At 43.8% G+C, this 20,207-nt stretch overlaps 1 protein-coding gene across 2 annotated transcripts; it reads left to right on the forward strand.

Moving 5' to 3' along the window:
- Positions 1-8,528: 8,528 nt before the first annotated feature.
- LOC125506819 (submandibular gland secretory Glx-rich protein CA-like) lies at positions 8,529-12,277 on the forward strand. Of its 2 annotated transcripts, XR_007282773.1 has the most exons (4): positions 8,529-9,173; positions 10,215-10,286; positions 10,427-10,584; positions 10,686-12,269. XR_007282773.1 is itself a non-coding variant. In XM_048671518.1 (3 exons), exon 3 carries the CDS (start codon positions 11,167-11,169, stop codon positions 11,869-11,871), a length of 705 nt encoding a protein of 234 aa, XP_048527475.1. In that variant the 5' UTR covers positions 8,530-10,286; positions 10,427-10,584; positions 10,686-11,166; the 3' UTR covers positions 11,872-12,277. The 2 variants fall into 2 exon arrangements, 1 of the variants encoding a protein (XP_048527475.1); XM_048671518.1 differs by having other exon boundaries at positions 8,530-10,286; positions 10,686-12,277.
- Positions 12,278-20,207: the final 7,930 nt, after the last annotated feature.

Consider the following 20,207-nt stretch of genomic DNA (forward strand, 5'->3'; position numbering starts at 1 on the left):
TGGAGACATAGATATTTGTAAAGTACATACGGACCTGAATGTAGCAGATCCGTCGACTAAACCTCTCCCTAGAGCAAAACATGATAACACCAGAACTCTATGGGTGTTCGATTCATCACAATGTAACTAGATTATTGACTCTAGTGCAAGTGGGAGACTGTTGGAAATATGACCTAGAGGCAATAATAAAATGGTTATTATTATATTTCTTTGTTCATGATAATTGTCTATTGTTCATGCTATAATTGTGTTATCCGGAAATCGTAATACATGTGTGAATACATAGACCACAACACGTCCCTAGTGAGCCTCTAGTTGACTAGCTCGTTGATCAAAAGATAGTCATGGTTTCCTGACTATGGACATTGGATGTCATTGATAACGGGATCACATCATTAGGAGAATGATGTGATGGACAAGACCCAATCCTAAGCATAGCTTAAAGATCGTGTAGTTCGTTTGCTATAGCTTTTCCAAATGTCAAGTATCATTTCCTTAGACCATGAGATTGTGCAACTCCCGGATACCGTAGGAGTGCTTTGGGTGTGCCAAACGTCACAACATAACTGGGTGACTGTAAAGGTGCACTACGGGTATCTCTGAAAGTGTCTGTTGGGTTGGCACGAATCAAGACTGGGATTTGTCACTCCGTATGACGGAGAGGTATCTCTGGGCTCACTCGGTAATGCATCATCATAATGAACTCAATGTGACCAAGTGGTTGATCACAGGATCATGCATTGCGGTACGAGTAAAGTGACTTACCGGTAACGAGATTGAACGAGGTATTGGATACCGACGATCGAGTCTCGGGCAAGTAACGTACTGATTGACAAAGGGAATTGTATACGGGATTGATTGAATCCTCGACATCGTGGTTCATCCGATGAGATCATCGAGGAGCATGTGGGAGCCAACATGGGTATCCAGATCCCGCTGTTGGTTATTGACCGGAGAGTCGTCTCGGTCATGTCTGCGTGTCTCCCGAACCCGTAGGGTCTACACACTTAAGGTTCGGTGACGCTAGGGTTGTTGAGATATTAGTATACGGTAACCCGAAAGTTGTTCGGAGTCCCGGATGAGATCCCGGACGTCATGAGGAGTTCCGGAATGGTCCGAAGGTGAAGATTTATATGGGAAGTCAAGTTTCGGCCATCGGGAAAGTTTCGGGGATAATCGGTATTGTATCGGGACCACCGGAAGGGTCTCGGGGGTCCATCGGGTGGGGCCACCTATCCCGGAGGGCCCCATGGGCTGAAGTGCAAGGGGAACCAGCCCCTAGTGGGCTGGTGCGCCCCCCATGGGCCTCCCCCTGCGCCTAGGATTGGAAACCCTAGGGGTGGGGGCGCCCCACTTGGCTTGGGGGGCACTCCACCCCCTTGGTTGCCGCCCCCCCTTGGAGATCTCATCTCCTAGGGCTGGCGCCCCCCTAGGGGTCCTATATATAGTGGGGGGAGGGAGGGAAGCCACACCCTAGCCCCTAGCGCCTCCCTCTCCCTCCCGTGACACTTCTCCCTCTCCCTGAGCTTGGCGAAGCCCTGCCGAGATCACCGTTGCTTCCACCACCACGCCATCGTGCTGCTGGATCTCCATCAACCTCTCCTTCCCCCTTGCTGGATCAAGTTGGAGGAGACGTCTTCCCAACCGTACGTGTGTTGAACGCGGTGGTGTCGTCCGTTCGGCGCTAGGTCATCGGTGATTTGGATCACGACGAGTACGACTCCATCAACCCCGTTCTCTTGAACGCTTACGCTCGTGATCTACAAGGGTATGTAGATTCACTCCCCTCTCCCTCGTTGCTAGATGACTCCATAGATTGATCTTGGTGATGCGTAGAAAATTTTAAAATTCTGCTACGTTCCCTAACAGTTACCACTATGGACAACTCATGCGGTGGGTCTCAAGCCCATCTCCATCGATGCATTATATATCACGTTATGTGTTTGACCCTTTGTGAAGGGATCTGCCAAGTTTTTCGACGTTTGGATATAATCCAACGTAATAACTCCGGAGTTCCTCAATTTTTCGGACAGATTTTAGTCTCCTCTTCACATGCCTTGAGGACTTCATGTTGTCCTTAGAACTGTTTATCTTGACGATCACAGTTTGATTATCACAATTCATCAGGATAGGGGGTATTGGTTTTTCAACCATAGGTAAGTCCATCAAGAGCTCAGAGCCACTCTGCTTCAACAGTGGCAGTGTCTAATGTTGTGAGTTCTGCTTCCATAGTTGACCTCGTTAAGATGGTCTGCTTGCAAGACTTTCAGGAAACAGCGCCACCATCAAGTGTAAAAACATAACCACTTGTGGCCTTAATCTCATCAGCATCAGATATCCAGTTTGAGTCACTATAACCCTCCAGTACCCTTGGATACCCGGTGTAGTGAATCCCATAGCTCGCGGTGCCTTTCAAATAGCGCATAACTCTCTCAAGCGCATGCCAATGATCATCACCCGGTTTTGACACAAACCGACTCAGCTTGCTCACAGCAAAAGAGATGTCAGGCCTCGTGGCACTCGCCAAATACATAAGCGGGCCAATAATCTGAGAATACCTCAGTTGATCTCTAGCAATCCATCGATTCTTTTGAAGCAACAAACTAGAATCATATGAAGTTGGAGAAGGCGCTATACCCAAAACGACTCAAGATCTTTTTCATATAGTGAGATTGAAGCAGTGTGATCCCACCATTCTCATCTCTCAACATCTTGATGTTTAAGATAACATTAGCTACTCCTAGATCCTTCATCTCAAAGCAGCGAGATAAGAAATCCTTAACCTCCTTGATTAAATCAAGTTTGGTTCCAAAGATCAGTATGTCGTCGACATACAAACAAAGAATAACTCCTTCGCCCCCACCATGGCGATAGTACACGCACTTGTCACCATCCTTTACTACAAAGCCAGTAGCAGTTAATGTTCTTTCGAACTTCTCATGCCACTCCTTAGGAGCTTGTTTGAGGCCATATAAAGACATTAATAACTTGCACACCTTTCCTTCCTGACCAGGTACTACAAAACCATCTGGGTGATCCATATAAATTTCCTCCTTTAACTCTCCATTGAGGAAAGCCGTCTTAACGTCCATTTGATAAACGAGAAGACCATGTGAGGCAGCCAGTGATAGTAGCACCCGAATTGTGGTCAGTCTAGCCACGGGTGAGTACGTATCAAAGAAGTCTCCACCTTCTTTCTGGGTATAACCCTTAGCCACAAGCCGTGCCTTGTACTTTTCAATCGTACCATCAGGTCTAAGCTTCTTCTTGAACACCCAGTTATATCCTACAGGTTTGCACCCATAAGGACGGTCAGTGATCTCCCAGGTACCGTTAGCTAAGATGGAATCCATCTCACTACGAACAGTTTCCTTCCAGTAGTCAGCATCAGGAGATGCATAGGCTTCTAAAATAGTCCTGGGTGTGTCATCCACGAGGTACACAATGAAATCATCACCAAAGGACTTTTGTCTCTTACTCCTCATAGGAGTTCCATTGTCACCCTCAACAGGATTCTCAACGTGTTCCATCGCAATGGTGGGTTCAGGAATTACAACGAATTCCTCACTAGATGGAGTAGGTATCTCCTGATTTGATGAACTCGACATATCCTTCATAGGAAATATGTCCTCAAATAAAGTTGCATTATTCGACTCCATAATCGTACCAACATGCATGTCGGATACCTCAAATTTTATTATCAAAAATCTATAGCCAACGCTATGAAAAGCATAGCCCAGAAGAACACAATCCACGGTTTTTGGTCCAAGCTTGTGCTTCTTAGGAATTGGTATATTGACTTTCGCCAAACAACCCCAAGTACGTAGGTAAGAGAGTTTCAATCTTTTCCTTTCCCATTCCTCAAATGGAGTCATGGTCTTATGCTTTGTGGGAACTCGGTTTAGGACATGGCACGCAGTCATTAGCACCTCCCCCCACCATTCCTTGGAATGACCCGATGTGTCTAACATGGTGTTAACCATATCAGTTAGAGTTCGGTTCTTTCTTTCGGCTACCCCATTTGACTGAGGTGAGTAGGGAGGCGTCCTCTCATGGATTATACCATGTTCCGCACAAAACAGATCAAATTCATTGGAAAAATACTCTCCACCACGATCGGACCTAAACCGTTTAATTTTTCGATCAAGTTGGTTCTCTGCCTCAGCTTTATAGTTTTTGAAGAAATTTAAAGCCTCATCTTTTGATTTCAGAAGATACACATAACAATATCTAGTGGAGTCATCAATCAACGTCATGAAGTATCTCTTTCCACCTTTTGTCAACACGCCATTCATCTCACAAAGATCAGAATGTATAAGCTCTAGTGGCGCCAAGTCTCTTGCCTCTGCAGTCTTATGGGACTTGCGAGGTTGCTTAGCTTGCACACATACTACACACTTAGAGCCTTTGACAGTAGAGATTTCGGAATTAAATTCATATTGGCTAGCGGCGTCATGCAACCAAAGTTAATGTGACAAAGCCGTGAATGCCAAATATTAGACTCATTATTGTGGCAAACATTATTAATAACTTTAGTGCAAATATCTGACAAAGACAGGTGGAACAAGCCTCTGCTCTCATAGCCTTTTCCAACAAATTGTTCATATTTAGAAATTACAACTTTATTGGATTCGAAAACCAACTTAAAACCATCTCGACATAAACGGGAACCGCTAACGAGATTTTTATTAATGGACGACACATGATGAACGTTCTTCAGACGCACGGTCTTCCCCGAAGTAAACTTCAGATCGACCGTACCAACACCTCGAACGATGGCATGTGACCCGTTCCCCATCAGCACAGGAGAAGTCCCTGTGACCTGGTAAGAAGAAAACATGGAGGCATCAGCACAAACATGTACATTGGCACCGGTGTCAATTAACCAATCAGGAGATTGAAATACTGAAAGGATGGTAGGAAGAATATAGTACCCAGAATCCGTCATATTAGTATCATCGATGACAACATTAGCGGACTTGCCGCTCTTCTCATGTTCGCGCTCCTGAAAGCGGTTAGGACACTTCGGAGCCCAGTGATTAGGATCACCGTAGACATGGCAAAGTCCCTTCCCTTTCTTATGAGAATTCTTCTTGAAGTTGGTAGAATGTAACGGCTTGTTCTTTGTATCAAACTTGCCTCTGCCCTGAGTTTTGTTCTTGTTGTTTTTGAACTTGTTGGGCTGGAAGTTCATCTTCTGTACCATGTGGGCACTAGAAGCTCCCTCGGCAACTTGAGCATGTGTGTCCTTTGCTCTCGCCTTCTCTTCAACATCAAGAGTACCAATGAGATCCGCAACGGAAAACTCCTGTCTCGTGTTTCAGGGAAGTAGCAAAATTGTTCCACGAAGGTGGAAGCTTGGTAATGATGCCTCCGGCAACAAATTTGTCCGGCAACACACACTTGAAGTACTCAAATTCTTTTGCGAGCGACTGTATCTCATGAGACTGCTGTACAACAGAGCGCTCATCAGTCATCTTGTAGTCATAGAACTGCTCCATGACGTACAACTCGCTGCCGGCGTCCGAGGCACCAAACTTGGCCTCGAGCGCAGCCCACATGTCCTTGCCATTGTCAAACGACATATACGAATCCACAATGGAGTCATCAAGAACACTCAGAAGAGCACCTTTAAAGAGAGTATCGATCTTCTCAAAAGCTTCCAGTTGTGCTGGATTAAGATCGTCCTCAGGCTTGCCCTTGGTGGCGTCATAGAAACCCATGGTCTGAAACCAGTAGAATGCTCTCGTGCGCCACCTCTTATATTGTGCCCCCTTAAAGGCAGGCGGCTTCAGATGCGCAGCAAAACCACTCGGAGTAAATTGCCTATAATCAGGTTTTTGGATTATTGGAAATATGAGCAAATTACTACGAGATTTAATCCGAATGAACACAATATAAATCATGACAGCAGTAGCAGAGATTAAACTAATCATGCGAACTAGCATAGTAGATGAACATATCACATCTAGGGCACATACTAGAAACATGAATTCTACCACGATCTCGAACAGAAAGGATAGAATCACATACAGTGCAACGGGAGTAGCACCGCTAGCGTTGACGTTGTCGCCCATGTCGTCGAGGATGAGGCTACCGAGGTCAGGGAAGAAGTCGTCGTTCGCGAAGTCGTCGCTGCCAGCAGTTGCGCGAGTGCGCTCCCCAAAAACCTGATCACCCCTCTCCCGTACAGGATCACGAGAGGCGGGGTTCCGGAGGCCTGTTGTCCCTTCTCCCGGTGCACGCCGAAAGAAGGGATGGAGAAGACTTGCTTGGCGGCGCAATGATCTGGAACGGTGGTGAGAAATCATACGAAGCGGTAGCGGTTAGGGTAGACGGCTGCCTGACTATATAGTGCGGGCCGGGTAGGTCGTGAGAGTAAACCCCACGTCTGAGTCGTCACGATCCAAAAGAATCGGAAACGGTTCAGTAATTAACGCGTCCGTTAATTAATAATTAATGACTCATTAATTTTTTTTCCGAGCAGCAAAAATATAGATAACGTGCATAGCTCTGTCCTCGGCTCAATCCCGCAACCCGCGGCACGGCGTGGCGAGACGAGCGAGGAGGAGGAGCGCGCATGTATGTCTCCTCTTCTCATGCTCACACAAGTGGTAGAAGAGCTCACCTTATAAAGAGGTGCAACTCTCTCTCAACTTTCGGGATGGGACTAAACTTTAGTCTCACTCACTTCACTCACATGTGTACATGAATTTGCCAAGAGAATTTCAAAATTTTAGTCGGGCTTTGGCCAAAGGCCTACTAGCAAAATTCCAACACTACTTTGCTTGGTTCAAGGGTAGGTGGTGCTCCATCCTATCTCTAAATCTCACACCAATATCATTCATTCATTTTCAATCACCTACTACCTACCTAGACCTAATGCTTCTCTTCTTTCTTTTCTCAAATTGTTGCCTCTCTCTCTCTCGGTTATTTTCTCTCGAAGTTGCATTCTATCATTTCCCGCAAACAGGTAAAAAGATGAGTATATATCATCAATTGTGTACCGATCCAAAAGAAGAGAGCTATCCTCTCCGCAAACATTTTGCCATTTCAAGTTGGGCTAGCTCCACCTTATCTTTGCCCATTTTTGTTTCCTTCAGTTTGCAATAAGTTAATGATCATGCTAAAAATGGCCACAAGACAACGACCCCTTTCGTGTATTAACCGCGCAGTTGAATTTGACGACCAAGTAGGTGCGGTGCTTCAACTTCAACAATGTCGCTTCCAGTTTCATGTTAGGTGGAGCATGCACCCTGTCAAAAAAAGAAGAAAAGGAAATGAAAATAACGCATCAATGAATGAATTCATTCATTGAGCCTCCATGTACTGCATAGTAAGATAACATTATAGAAAGCAAATCAAACTGAATCCTGCCAGAATTGATTGGAGAATTTGATCCCCCGGCATGCAAAATCTTTGACGACGACCAAGTTGGTTGATTTTAATTTGTCTGAAAACTAACAACATCAGATGATCAGAATGACAATGTGCACTGACAATATGTTGCGAGGTTCCTGTATCTGTCAAAATGAGACGTGAGATAAGCGCAGATCGGTTCAAACGTCACTGTATGTACCTGACTAACATTAACATCAGAAGGGAGGGTGTTGAGGTTTGACAGCCTCTTAATCACAAATTATTGCTTTAATTAGGGCACTGCTTGACAAATGGAATGTTGTACTACATGCATGCCTGTCCGAGTCTTGAAACATTCTATTGCTGCACTGGCCTTGTGGTACGACTTGCTCATCAACTAGTTGTACCGAGGAAAACATGATTAATGGTGTGCTAATTAAGAGGGACCGAATCAATTGGAACAGGCAGGCACTGCTCATTTGGAGCTTCATCCACCTCTCTTAAATAAAAAACAGACAGTAATTAACGATGATGATGCAATCTACATGTTGTACTATTCTGCTGTAGATTAGCTACTCTGGAACAGCTTGAGAATTTTCTTCCATTTCAGTACTTTCCATTCTCTCAGCATTTTTCATTGCGAGTACTACATTACAAGCTATGATAATTCATATGCGACTATACGGATCAGATTGTGCAACTCTATGATCATGCATGTGCCAACTAGGACTACTATGTGTGCAACTACAACTACTGTGGATGCAGCTCCAAAAAATTGGGTTTGAAAAAAATTGCATTATGCAATACTAAAGTTGCACAAAGCAGTACTGAAATTGCATAATATAGCGCCAAAGTTGGCATCAAAAAAATTTCGTCGAAACATACCCATGCGGGATCTAGTTTTAAAGATCTCGTCGTAAAGAATTCAACAGTGAAGACGGATCTTAATTCCGACGCGCGGTTTGAAAGATATGACTTTTTAAAAATTCAGAAAACTAAAATAATTGTCCGTGAAGTTGTTTCTTTCAAACCGGACTAACCAATATGAACATATTAAATATTAATAACGACATGCACTAGTAGACAAAAAAACAACTCATGCATGGTTAAGAAGCTCGGCCGCTTGTTGTCTTCAAATAGTGCGTATGCATTTTTTTTAGATTTTAGGTAATTGATGACCATGTAACATATATACTACTCCCTCCGTTCGGATTTAGATGTCGTGGGGTTCTAAAATTTGAACTACGAAACATTTACAAGAAACCCCCTGCGCATCTTCAAATTGTACAAAAATAGACGACGACAGGCGTGCGCGGCTCGCGCGTGAAGAATCGGCCGCCGGCGAGGCTACAGGCCAGTGGAGCTCCGGTCGCCGGCCTGATCCCAATCCTTATCCCCTGCCAAAAATGTCCTGAAGCTCCTCCGCTGCCTCCGGCCGTGGATCAACGGAATCGAGGCCATCTCCTCCCACCACGACCGCCGCTGCCCCCACGAGCTCGACGCCGACGGGCGACCTCACTCCTCCCTGAGCCAGTCCGAGCTCCGCCGCGCCGAGAGCTACGCCCGCCTCGAGCCACGCTTGTCGGAAAGCAACGAATCAACTGAATCGCCGCCGTCCCCTCCCAATCCGGTCGCTGCTTGCCGCCGCTGAAGCTCGTCACGGCTCCTCCGGTGAACACAAAACGTCGGCGTCGTGCTTCTGCTTCTGCTTCTGCAGCCGGTCGAGCTCGTGCTTCTGCTTCTCCCCTGCAGCCGATGGAGCTCGAGCTGCTGCTGCTTCCCTGCCTTCGAGTTCTTCTCTGAAGAAGTTACAGGTTGTTGCTGCTGCTCCTTGCTCTGTAATTTTCTCAAAGAATCTGAAATTGCTGCTGCTCCTTGATCTGTAAAAACATTCCCCACTGAAAGCATTGGAATAAATCATATACTCCATGTTCTGACCATGTTGCCCCACGGTAAGAAGAGCAACATTGTGCTTGAATTGGATTGGAGTGTTGCTGTCAGAGAGTTTTTGGTTTCAGATTCCTTAGATAGATACCAAAATCTTGCGCGGTTGCAATTAGTGTGTTCTTGGATTCAGATCTGGTTCAGGTTCTAGCCTACTGCAGCATGAATCAATCAAGCAAATCCCCATTTCTGAACCTATGCTAATCTTGCAAGCAGTATAACACCAGGCAATGTACTCCAAATACTATAAGAACTGGAGTAATCACTTCATCATGGAAATCCTCATGATGAAGTGATTTTGGGAGGCTCATTGGTTCTACACAGCCCTTTCTTTTTGCACCTTTTATTTGTGAACTGAACTTCCTTTAGCACTTGCGAATCCTCATAATGTTTGTAATGCTACAAGTGTTTATGTAGCTGAGGATTTTGGAGTGTACCTGTTGATGTTAAGCTGCAAGATTGGGCTCTACATACCACATAGCCCTTTGTTGCTCTTGATTGAAGTCGTCTTCCACTGCATCTCATTTGCTTTGCTTCTGAAGGTGAAAAACATGACAGACCTGCCGAGAAGCTACATTTCTGAAAGGGCATTTTGCCAGGCACCAAGTACCAGTGCAGAGACGTTAAAAAAACAAAAAGTACCAGTGCAGGGTTTTGTTAGCATTCACAGTAAAAGTAAAAAATAAATAAATAAAGTAAATGCATGGCTAATTTGTGTGACCAAAGAACACATGGCTAACAGGACAATGCTTTTCTAGAGACCAGCTGCGAGATGCTTATTCCATTTAGCTGCCTTGCATTAGTAAAGAATATCACTTTGTAAAATAAAGTAAATATGGAATTTGCTTTTCTGCAGGATATCACTTTGTAAAATACCTTATCAGTGTTGATTTGCTTTTTACTTTTTTCAGGAAAGAACAAGTTACTAACACTTCTTCAGGGAAGAACAAGAAATTATCATTTTTACAGGGAAAAGAATAAAGGTACCATCAGTTTTTAGTAGTTCAGTTTTGTGCCAGCAATTCCATTTTTCAGCTTGCTTTCATGTGCTGAGTGGGCAACTTGAAGGAGTGCTCATTTTTCATATAAACTTTCATGTTCTTTCTTATTGGATCATGAACAGTTACCTGAGCAAGTGCTCCACCGCCGCAATGATGTTTGGGATTGATCTCAACATGAGTCCTCGACAAGATAATGCCTCAGAACCTGCAGATCAACAGGAAGAACACAATAGTCAACAACGATACAACAATGAAGAACCAGTCAATAATGAAGCAACAGGTACTACCTCCAAAACTTTTGCATTTTCATTTTCATTTCCATGATCTACTCCTATTATTTGCAATAGCTACATGACTTATCTTTTTCTCCTTATTTGATAGGGGAAGAAACAAGTGGTGTAGAGGAACCAATTCATGAAGAAGCAAGTGGTCTAGAGGAAGCAATTCATGAGGAAGCAAGTGATGTACAGAAACCAATTCATGGGGAACTCACAAATGAGGAGAGATATGGTATTTATTTTGCACTCATGGTGATCAAGACCCAAAATGGACAAGTTCTGAAAAAAGACAAGGAGGTCATTGCTAGCCTACTCGATACAGCCGTAAGAACTGTTGAGAGAATATGGGAAAGAGCTCTTAAACAGATTGAAAAAGGGGAGAAAGTTGATGTCTCAAATCAAAAGCCAGGTAGAGTTGGCCGCAAGCGGAAAGATTTGGATCTGTCGAGGGTGGTGACAATCCCATTGAACAGAAGGAGAACATTGCGAGGTCTGTCAAAGGCATTGGGTGTAAGCTGCACGACCTTACACTCAAGGTTCGAGTGGGGTCATTTGAGGCGTCACAGTAATGCATCCAAGAGGTAATGAGAAACAAGGGAGCGATAAACTACTCGATCCCTCACATGAACAAGGTACGCCGGCAGGAAGAAGGACGGCTTCGTATAGCCTTTATAGAAGAGGCAGAAGCAATCTTAGCAGCAGAAAAAGAGCAGAAGCAGCAGGAAAAGAACAACAAGAAAAGAGCCCTAGCAGCCTTCAAGAAGCAGAAACACCCTTCGAATACCAGCAGCCTCCAAGCAGCAGGAAAAGAGAATCAGGAGCCTTCAAGCAGCAGGAAAAGAGTACCAGCAGTCTCCAAGAAGCAGGAGCGGAGCAGCAACAACCTTCAAGCAGCAGGAAAAGAGCACGAGCAGCCTCCGAGCAGCAGGAAAAGAGTACCAGCAGTCTCCAACAAGCAGGAGCGGACCAGCAACAACCTTCAAGCAGCAGGAAAAGAGCACGAGCAGCCTCCGAGCAGCAGGAAAAGAGCAGCCACCTCCTTGAAGCGGCAGAAACACCCTTCGAGTACCAATAGCCTCCAAGCAGCAGGAAAAGAGAACCAGGAGCCTTCAAGCAGCAATAACAGAGCACCAGCAGCCTCCAAGCAGCAGGAAAAGAGCAGCTCTTCTTTACTCCAAGCAGGGGAGTACTTGGGATCAGCTAGTACTCTGGTTGGTGCGAGGAATAACCAGTTGGTTAAGCTGAATTACATTTGCAGCCAGGAGTACTTGAAGATTCAGATAAGGTGATTTTGGCAGAAGATTCAGATAAGCTGAATGACCAGTAACCGTTTTTGCATCTTTCTCTGTAAAATACTCCTGCTTATAATTAATTAATTAATTTCTCAAGGGAAGAAAGAAGAAGAAGATAAGAATGGGATTTAATTGGATAGCCCTGCCATCTCCTCTTGCTTAATGAGCTGTTAATGTGCCCCCCCTCTTTGTTGATGGATGTGGAGGCTACATTATTTTCCTGCAGTAGAGAACTCATGCTACAGTGATTTCAGGCTCCAAAAAAGTGATCCATGTGTGCTGTGCAAAACTAACTTTTTCATCTTGCAAGTTGCAAGATCTCTACCCATAATGAAAAATTACTGTTGCTGTGCTTAATCAGAGTATACTAATTCATGTGGAAGATGAAAATACCTTTAAGAATCAAACATTCATTTGGCTAGTCCTTAATCAGAGAATAGTAACTAGAGATGTTCAGATCCATAGAGGTGGAAAGTGTATCAAACAATGCTTGTTTTGCTGGGGGGATGAATCTACTCCCCTTTTTTTCACCTGTCCCCATGGCTAGACAGGTTCAGTCTAGAAATTGTCAAGTGTGTGCAGTGAGTTGCAAGTGTCTCACTGAATCAAGATATGGTCTTTTAATGTCTGATTTCTCATGGAACAGTGGTGTCTCTGCAAGTGTGGTGAGTCTTGCCAGTGTCTCTCTGAAGCAAGATAACACCATTGAAAGAGAAGAAAAACAAAAAAAACCATTGACCTCACACCCTCTCCCAGTGCCCATCATGACCCATTAATTGTTCTGCTATATGGTTTCTATTCTTGTTCTTTTCTTCCAACATGCATCACACCACAGTTCATGGTTGCCATGTTCAGAAAACAATGCAGACAAGATACTCCAGTGGACAATGCAGTTCAGAAAACAAAAAACTGAGCAGCGGCAAGAAATTCAGATTATCAAACGATGCTTGTTTTGGAGGAGTATGCAGATGTGATTGCACGAACCGTGTCGGCAAAGGATTGTTCCCTTTAATTTCTACAGAACCATGACAGCCAATCGTCAGTTTTGCTATTGGAATTCAGAACTTGGTTGTTGCATCCAAACTACTCCGAGGAGAAACAAGCACCGCTGAGAATGCTAAACTAAAAATAAGAAGAACAAAATAGAGGGAAAGTGCGATAAACAGACATTTGAAATGATGCTGGTAGAACTGCACAGCTGCTTCTTGATGATACTCCACTGTTATGGTTATTGTTTGGTTGGAGCAGCCAATTAAGTCCTGAATGCCTAATCCACTGTCGGAGTATCAAAGAATTCAGTTTTGCTGTTGCATCCAAACTGTATATGCTGCATTATTAAACTGTCGGAGAAGGATTTGTCTCACCAGCTGATAGAGCAGGGGCGCCTCGCCGGCTGCCTCGGCAGAGGAGGATGCAGGGAAGGAGGTCTCCCCTGAAGCTCGCGGCCACCGGCGCCAGGAGCTTGGCGGCGGTGATGGGTGGTGCCTTCCTCTCCTCCTGCCCGTAGGTCCGTCCCTGACAGCGCCAACTCGCCACCGTCGCGTCGTGGTGGACGATAGCAGCTCGCCGGCGTCCCCGTGGCGTCCAGTCGCCAGCGTCGTTTTGGTGGTGGTCTGGATCTGGTGCCTTCGGCCTCGCATCGACGGAATTCGTCGCCGGCTTGAACTCAAAGGTCCAAGATTTTTGGAAGTTTGCCGCGGGAAGTGCAAATTAGTCATTGTCGGTCACGAAACGATGTCAACTTTGATAGTTTTTTTCCTCGTGGGTTAAGTGGATTCCCGTGGGCTAATAGGGCTAGCGCACATAAAAAAAATCTATCTAATGAATCAATCTAAGTGCGATGAGAGCCCACTAAACCACCTGCAGATTGCGTGCTTCCAGACGGCTTTCCAAACCGGCCGATGACGGTGCACCCCGAGCCAATCTCCTCATACAACACGCGCGGACACAAAATCATAATCAATCTAGGGTTTCTTCCAGATCGAAAAGCATCACGTACGGTAGGCACGCCATGGCTGCCGACGAAGACCGGCCGCTGAAGGCCGCACGCGTAGACGAAAGGGGGAGCAGGGGCTGACGCCTGACCTGCCGGAAGACGTGCCGCGGAAGACGTGCCGCCGCGTCTGTAGGGCCTGGCGCAAAGTGGTCGACGCCCACCGCCTCATGCGCGCCGACCTGCTCCCGCTCTCGTTCGCCGGCCTCTTCGTCCACTTCATGGAGCACAAGTATCCCGAATTCTTCGCCCGCCCCTCCTCCTCCTCCTCGGGAGATGCCATCAGCGGCGACCTCAGCTTCCTGCCCTCCACCGGCCCTCGCGCCGGCACTATATGGGAACACTCTGATGATTGGCATGGCTACAACATCGAGGATCACTGTAACGGGCTACTCTTGCTCAGCAAAAATTGTGTCGTTAACCCTGCCACCCGTCAGTGGAATGCTTTCCCGCCGTGCCCGGCCCAAGATTGTACTAGATGGAACATGTGGTACTCTAGTCATTTGGTCTATGATCCGATGATATCCCCACACTATGAGGTACTTATGATCCCATGTTTGCGTGACAACAACGATCGTATATGTGACGAAGACGAGGCAGACCTCTCCATGGAGGAATCCGAGTGGCCACCGTCTCCATGCAAGATGTATGTGTTCTCATCAAGGACTAGTTGTTGGGAGGACAAGTATTTCGTCCGAGAAGGCGGTGCGGCAAGGACCGTCGGCGAGATGCGGGTGGGTTGGCAGGAATTCAGCGAGGCTGCTGTCTATTTTCGAAGAGCACTTTATATGCACTGCGGGGCTGCTTTTCTTATGAGGTGCATGTTTACCAGCTTTGTTATTATATTATCTGATGTCTATCTTGGTGGTGGTTTGTTATTAAAACATTTATGGACAATGCATGATTTGATTATGCAGAATATCATTGTCAGATAATGCATACCGTGTAATTAAAACACCAATTGTTATGAAAGTGGACGGCTCTCTAGATATTAATATAGCAAAATCAAAAAAGGGGGTGTACCTTGTGGCATTTGAAGAAGATAAGTGTTTGCTTCGAGTTTGGATCCTTAATGAATCATGTGGTCAAATGGAGTGGATGTTGAAGGATGACATAGACCTTAATCCCGTGCTAGTACGCCACCGGTTCAACCAACGAGTCCGTGGACACTGGATCTTAGAAGATATTAACTACAACTGGTTTCGTTCTATTCGTTCTCTAAATGACTTCAAGGAAGCATCAACTGAACAGATATATGAATGGGATTCTGACAATGATGATGTTCAAGATTGTTATTACCATAATAAAGAGAGTCATGATGATAATAAGAGCTATGATATTCAGATACTCGGATTTCACCCCTATAGAGAGATTCTGTTCTTGAGTGAATCAAGCGAGACAGGAATCACAGGACTGGCATATCATTTAAATGGCTCGAAGATTGAAGTCTTAGGAAATATATGCCCAAAGGGTTATTCGTATTTCAACATGAATGATGACATACAATACTTCATGTCTTCTCCTTACACCCCATGTTGGACTGGAGAGTTCCCTCCGAAGAACTAGTTCATCTCATGTACGGGCTTATGTGAGTTGATATCGATTTGAGCTACATACTCACCTTTAATTTATAAGGATAAGAATTTACAATTATATTTGTTTGTTTAATTACAATTGTTACTCCTACTATTGTACTATGTTTTATAGCTGGTGACTTCTTTGGAATTATGCACTCCTAGGTTAAGGTTCCCCAAAACTACCACATTTTAAAACGTGGCTCATACCTACCATAAAGTGTTTTATTCTTTTTGAAAACCCTGATGCCTGTGTGATTAAAATTTGATCGTTTTTATGACAGCCTGGGCCCGGACATCAGGTCCACGTGGCAACAATTATAGACGCCCACGATAAAAGAAAAGATATATATAGATGCCGCTAGTCAAACAAATGTCCATTGAGATAGTCAACTGAGCAGCTTCCATGGCATGCACATACACATCCTTCCAGCATTGATAATTTAGTGATCATGACTCACGAGAGTGATCCATATAGACTCGTAGAATGGTACAAGACCTAGAATATATACTCCTTCAGTGATGGACCATGCCTCTTGGATCTTAGACATCCTCTGGCCACTTGGACGTGCCAATCACTCTAATGTAGTGTAATGGCAGTATGCATGACTTTGGTTTTTGTCTGCTGACTCAACCTAAATCTAATCTATAGTACTTCCTCTGTAAAAAAATATAAGGGTGTTTAGATAACTAAATTAGCGATGTAAACACTCTTATATTTCTTTACGGAGGGAGTACTTATATCTCTAGCTAGGCAACTTGCTTGGTAGGAGACCAGAGTGAAGAGAGTCAGCCTCCACGGAGCATGCATATATACACATACGTCGTCGTCCAGTAGCTTGCTAGCTGGGTTGGGTTTTGCTTGCTCCATTGACTTGCGTGGTAATGATCTTTGGCTCTTTCAGCTGAGTCAGCCTTGCTATGTAGCTGGGTCCATGCCGGCCGGCCATGGATGGCTCTGAGTAAACACGTCGCTCTCCACCATTGACGTATCTAGGCTTTCAAAGAAGATATAGTATGTTGTCCAACCGTAAGGGGCGTAAGACCAGATCCTAATTCACTTTGGGGAGCACCCTAACTAGATAGTGGAATGATCGGTCGATGTAGTCGACCCGGGTATGTGCCTACTGCTCCTTGTTGCCAACACGAAGCACTGGCAGTAGGCTGTGTGGACCGTGTGATGCAGAGACGCTAGGAGACCCCTCCCTTCAGAAGAAAAAACACTGTGATCAATGAGGTGACGACAAATGTTGTTATTTGTGCACACACGTACATATGCTCACCTATGAAAGATGTAGATCGAAGAACGGATTGATTAAAGTGCCACTACACCCAGTGGCGTAGCTAGGGGGTGGCTAGGATGGTCCATGGACCACCCTGAAATTTCCCCATAGCTTGTACTCCCTCCGTTCCTAAATATTTGTCTTTCTAGACATTTTAAATGACTACTACATACGGATGTATGTAAATATATTTTAGAGTGTAGATTCACTCATTTTGCTCCGTATGTAGTCACTTGTTAAAATGCCTAGAAAGACAAGTATTTAGGAACGGAGGGAGTATATAGTGTAGTAAAAAATATTTCTTTGAAAATAAATAAACTTATGTAAATATTTCTATTGATGGACCACCCTGATTTATCGGGCTGGCTACGCCACTGACTACACCACCTCCACTCATTCCCCAGACTGGACAGATTTCTATGTTTTTCTTTATCCTTGACCCTTCCTTTTTTTTCTATTCTTTTTTTCTATTCTTTATTGCTTTATTTTTTTCGTTCTTCTTTCTTTCTAAAATTCATGAATTTTTTTAATCCTTATGGTTTTAGTGTATGACCATGTTTCTACATGTCATGAACATTTTATAAACAAATCGCAGAAAAAATTTCACATTTTATAAAAAATGCGCAAATATTTTTTTTTACAATTTCAAGAGCATTTTTTAAAAGATTGCGCGAACATTTACATTTTCATCAATATTTTATTAAACATGTGAACATTTTTTTTGGCGTTATGAAAAATTGTTTGAAAATAGCACAGGTATTTCTTATATGTTATGACTATTTTTAAAAATTATGTGAACAAAGTTTTACATTACATGGTCTATAATGACATATTTTAAACATGTGAATACTTTTGAAATGTCATGAACAATTTTTTGAACATTACGGGTATATTTTTCAGATTATGCAAATAAACATTGATATTGGCATGAATATTTTTTGGATGTCATATACATATTTTCAAACATGTGAACAATTTTAAAATGTGTCACACATTTCTAATAATTTCTCAAATAATTATTTACACTTCATGAGCATTTTTCTTTAGTTAGTAAAACAAAAAAGTACAAATATAAGTTTTAAGAATATTTTTGAATGTATATAGAATGGAGAAAAAATGTTTCAAAGAAGAAAACCGAGCATGCTTTGTAGGAGAGAACTGTGGTGTGCTTTCCTGGAGATAATCCTGGCATGCTTCCTAGAGAAAAATGCGGTGCGCTTAACTTCATGCTTTTTGGGCCAGGCCCAATGTATTTCTTCATAAGCGAGGCGAGGGTCGCGCTCGCTAGAAGCGAGACATAACACTGCCCATCATTTCCTAATTGTAATGATAATGAAGAAAATGGGCCTACAATACTACTTTTACACGCGTGGATGCCATGGTTTTTTTATTTTCTTGTGCACAGTTCATAAGCAATGGTAAAAATTGGCGGGAAGAACCAAAACGCTTTTCTTATTTTTGCATTTGGAGCCAATGCTTACTTTGTTTTAAGCAGATTCGATTAAGTTAAAACTTTTAAATGGTTATAAGAAAGTACAAAGAGAATCCACAAATGTATTTGAACATGTAGATCGGAGCAGAGATAAAAAGACTTGGTGGTACATCTTGCAAGACAAAAGAAAGGGTACCTACCACCATCCTAAATAACATTAGAATTTGAATCAAAACTATGTCTTGCTAGATTATGCGCCACCTCTTGTTTGCCTCCCGCGAGCAGTGTTGGAAGGAAATTGCACCAATATGTCTAGCTCTTTGGAAACAATCAGCAAGGATCGCTGTGTATGGACTCTACAATTGCAATAGTACCAGTGCATGCCCTAATAAGCTTCATATAACCTGATTCGACGATCACTGAGGAACAGCCCAGACTTTACAAAAAACCCAGGCCTTTCTCTTCAAAGCAATGGCTTCTGTCAAGTAGATTCTGCGGTGACCAAGATCCACCTGCTACTGCTTCACCATGATCCTTCCGACCCTGTTGTGTTGAGTTTCGCCACAGGATACAAGCCCTTGGCTAAAAGTTTTTTATCACATGTGTTCATGATTATTTGATGTGACCGATCTTGTTGGTCTCATTTCATTTTTGTGCCACCGAATAGAAAAAGGTCTACTATGATGTGTCACTCTTTCCGACTTTCCCTCTTTTGTAGCCATGCAGGACCAGCATGATCCAACAAGCAGAGAATGATCCTTAGACTTGTACTCCCTCTGTCTCAAAATGTAAGACATTTTTGACACCATCTGGAAGATATACTCCATGTGATGGATTCACCATACATCTCTTGGATCTTAAGGTACCAGTCACTTAATGTTGCTGGCTAGGGGCTGAAGATTGGCATTAGCTAGCTAGATTTTGCTTACTCAATTTTGACTTGCTGCGTACTAATCGATCTCTTGTTTCTTTCATTCAGTTCAACTTGCCCCCGCCCTAGCTATAGCTTCTCGCGATACTGATCGATCTCCTGTAGGAAATTAAGTTGATGTATACTAGTGGTGGTGTTCAGTTTGCAACCGTGTACAAAGATCAATGATAGATGCAGGTAATTAAGAGGGAGGGGGGCTGCTTGTACTACGGTACGACAGCAATGTATATATGTATGGTCTTAATTCCACTAGCTACTAGTAAATGACGAGTATTACATGATTAATTGATTGATACAGAGGTTGATCGGCCGATCGATTTGGTCTGTATATTTTTCATTTTGGAAAATTAGTGTAATTGTTTCCCACGTGCGTGGAAACACAAATACACCATTCTTTCCTGTCCTAGAGCAGACTAGTCATATTTACGTGTTGGAATTTTTGTTGAATATATTTAGGTGTAAAAGTTAAAATTGAATTTCAGGTCTCTGGTTGGGATTAAACTGATGTTTGAGTCGAATGCATTTAGTTAAGGGAACCCTAGGTCGAGTGCCTTTGAACAGGAGATGGCAGGGTTTGGTTTGGTGGGAGAAGTAGTGGAAACATATTGTGCTAGCTCATCAATCCATCTCATAGTGCAATGATCGATGTGGTTGTGGGCATCTTTGATTCACATATATCTACAAAAATGCTCATTTGAATACAAGACTTCGGTTGCTTTGACGGCGTCATGGAAAAAGAAAACGAAGGAGTCCTTTAATGAGGTTTGAGTGTATGCAAAATTTCCTATAAAAATGATATGCAAAGGAATAATTAGAACAACTTCCTAATGATTTCAGTCTTTTAAAATTCTTTTGAATCGAATAGGCCCTGCATCTTGGTACGTGCAGATGTTGCTCCTTGAGTCCTTGTTGATAACACGTTCTGATTGGGCGATCGACGATCGAGGTGATTTGGACAAATGAAAAATGCAGGCGCACAATGTCCACTCACCCCATCTGATAATGATAAGGGACCGGGAAAAGCTGGACATGTGGTGATGCATGCTCGATCTGGCCGGCCGGCCGGTTCCAGAAACTGCCTCCTGCACGCCTAGGTGTAAAATCCTGGTACTATCTATGC

This window comes from Triticum urartu, chromosome 5 (assembly GCF_003073215.2).
Source record: "Triticum urartu cultivar G1812 chromosome 5, Tu2.1, whole genome shotgun sequence".
NCBI lineage: Eukaryota > Viridiplantae > Streptophyta > Magnoliopsida > Poales > Poaceae > Triticum > Triticum urartu.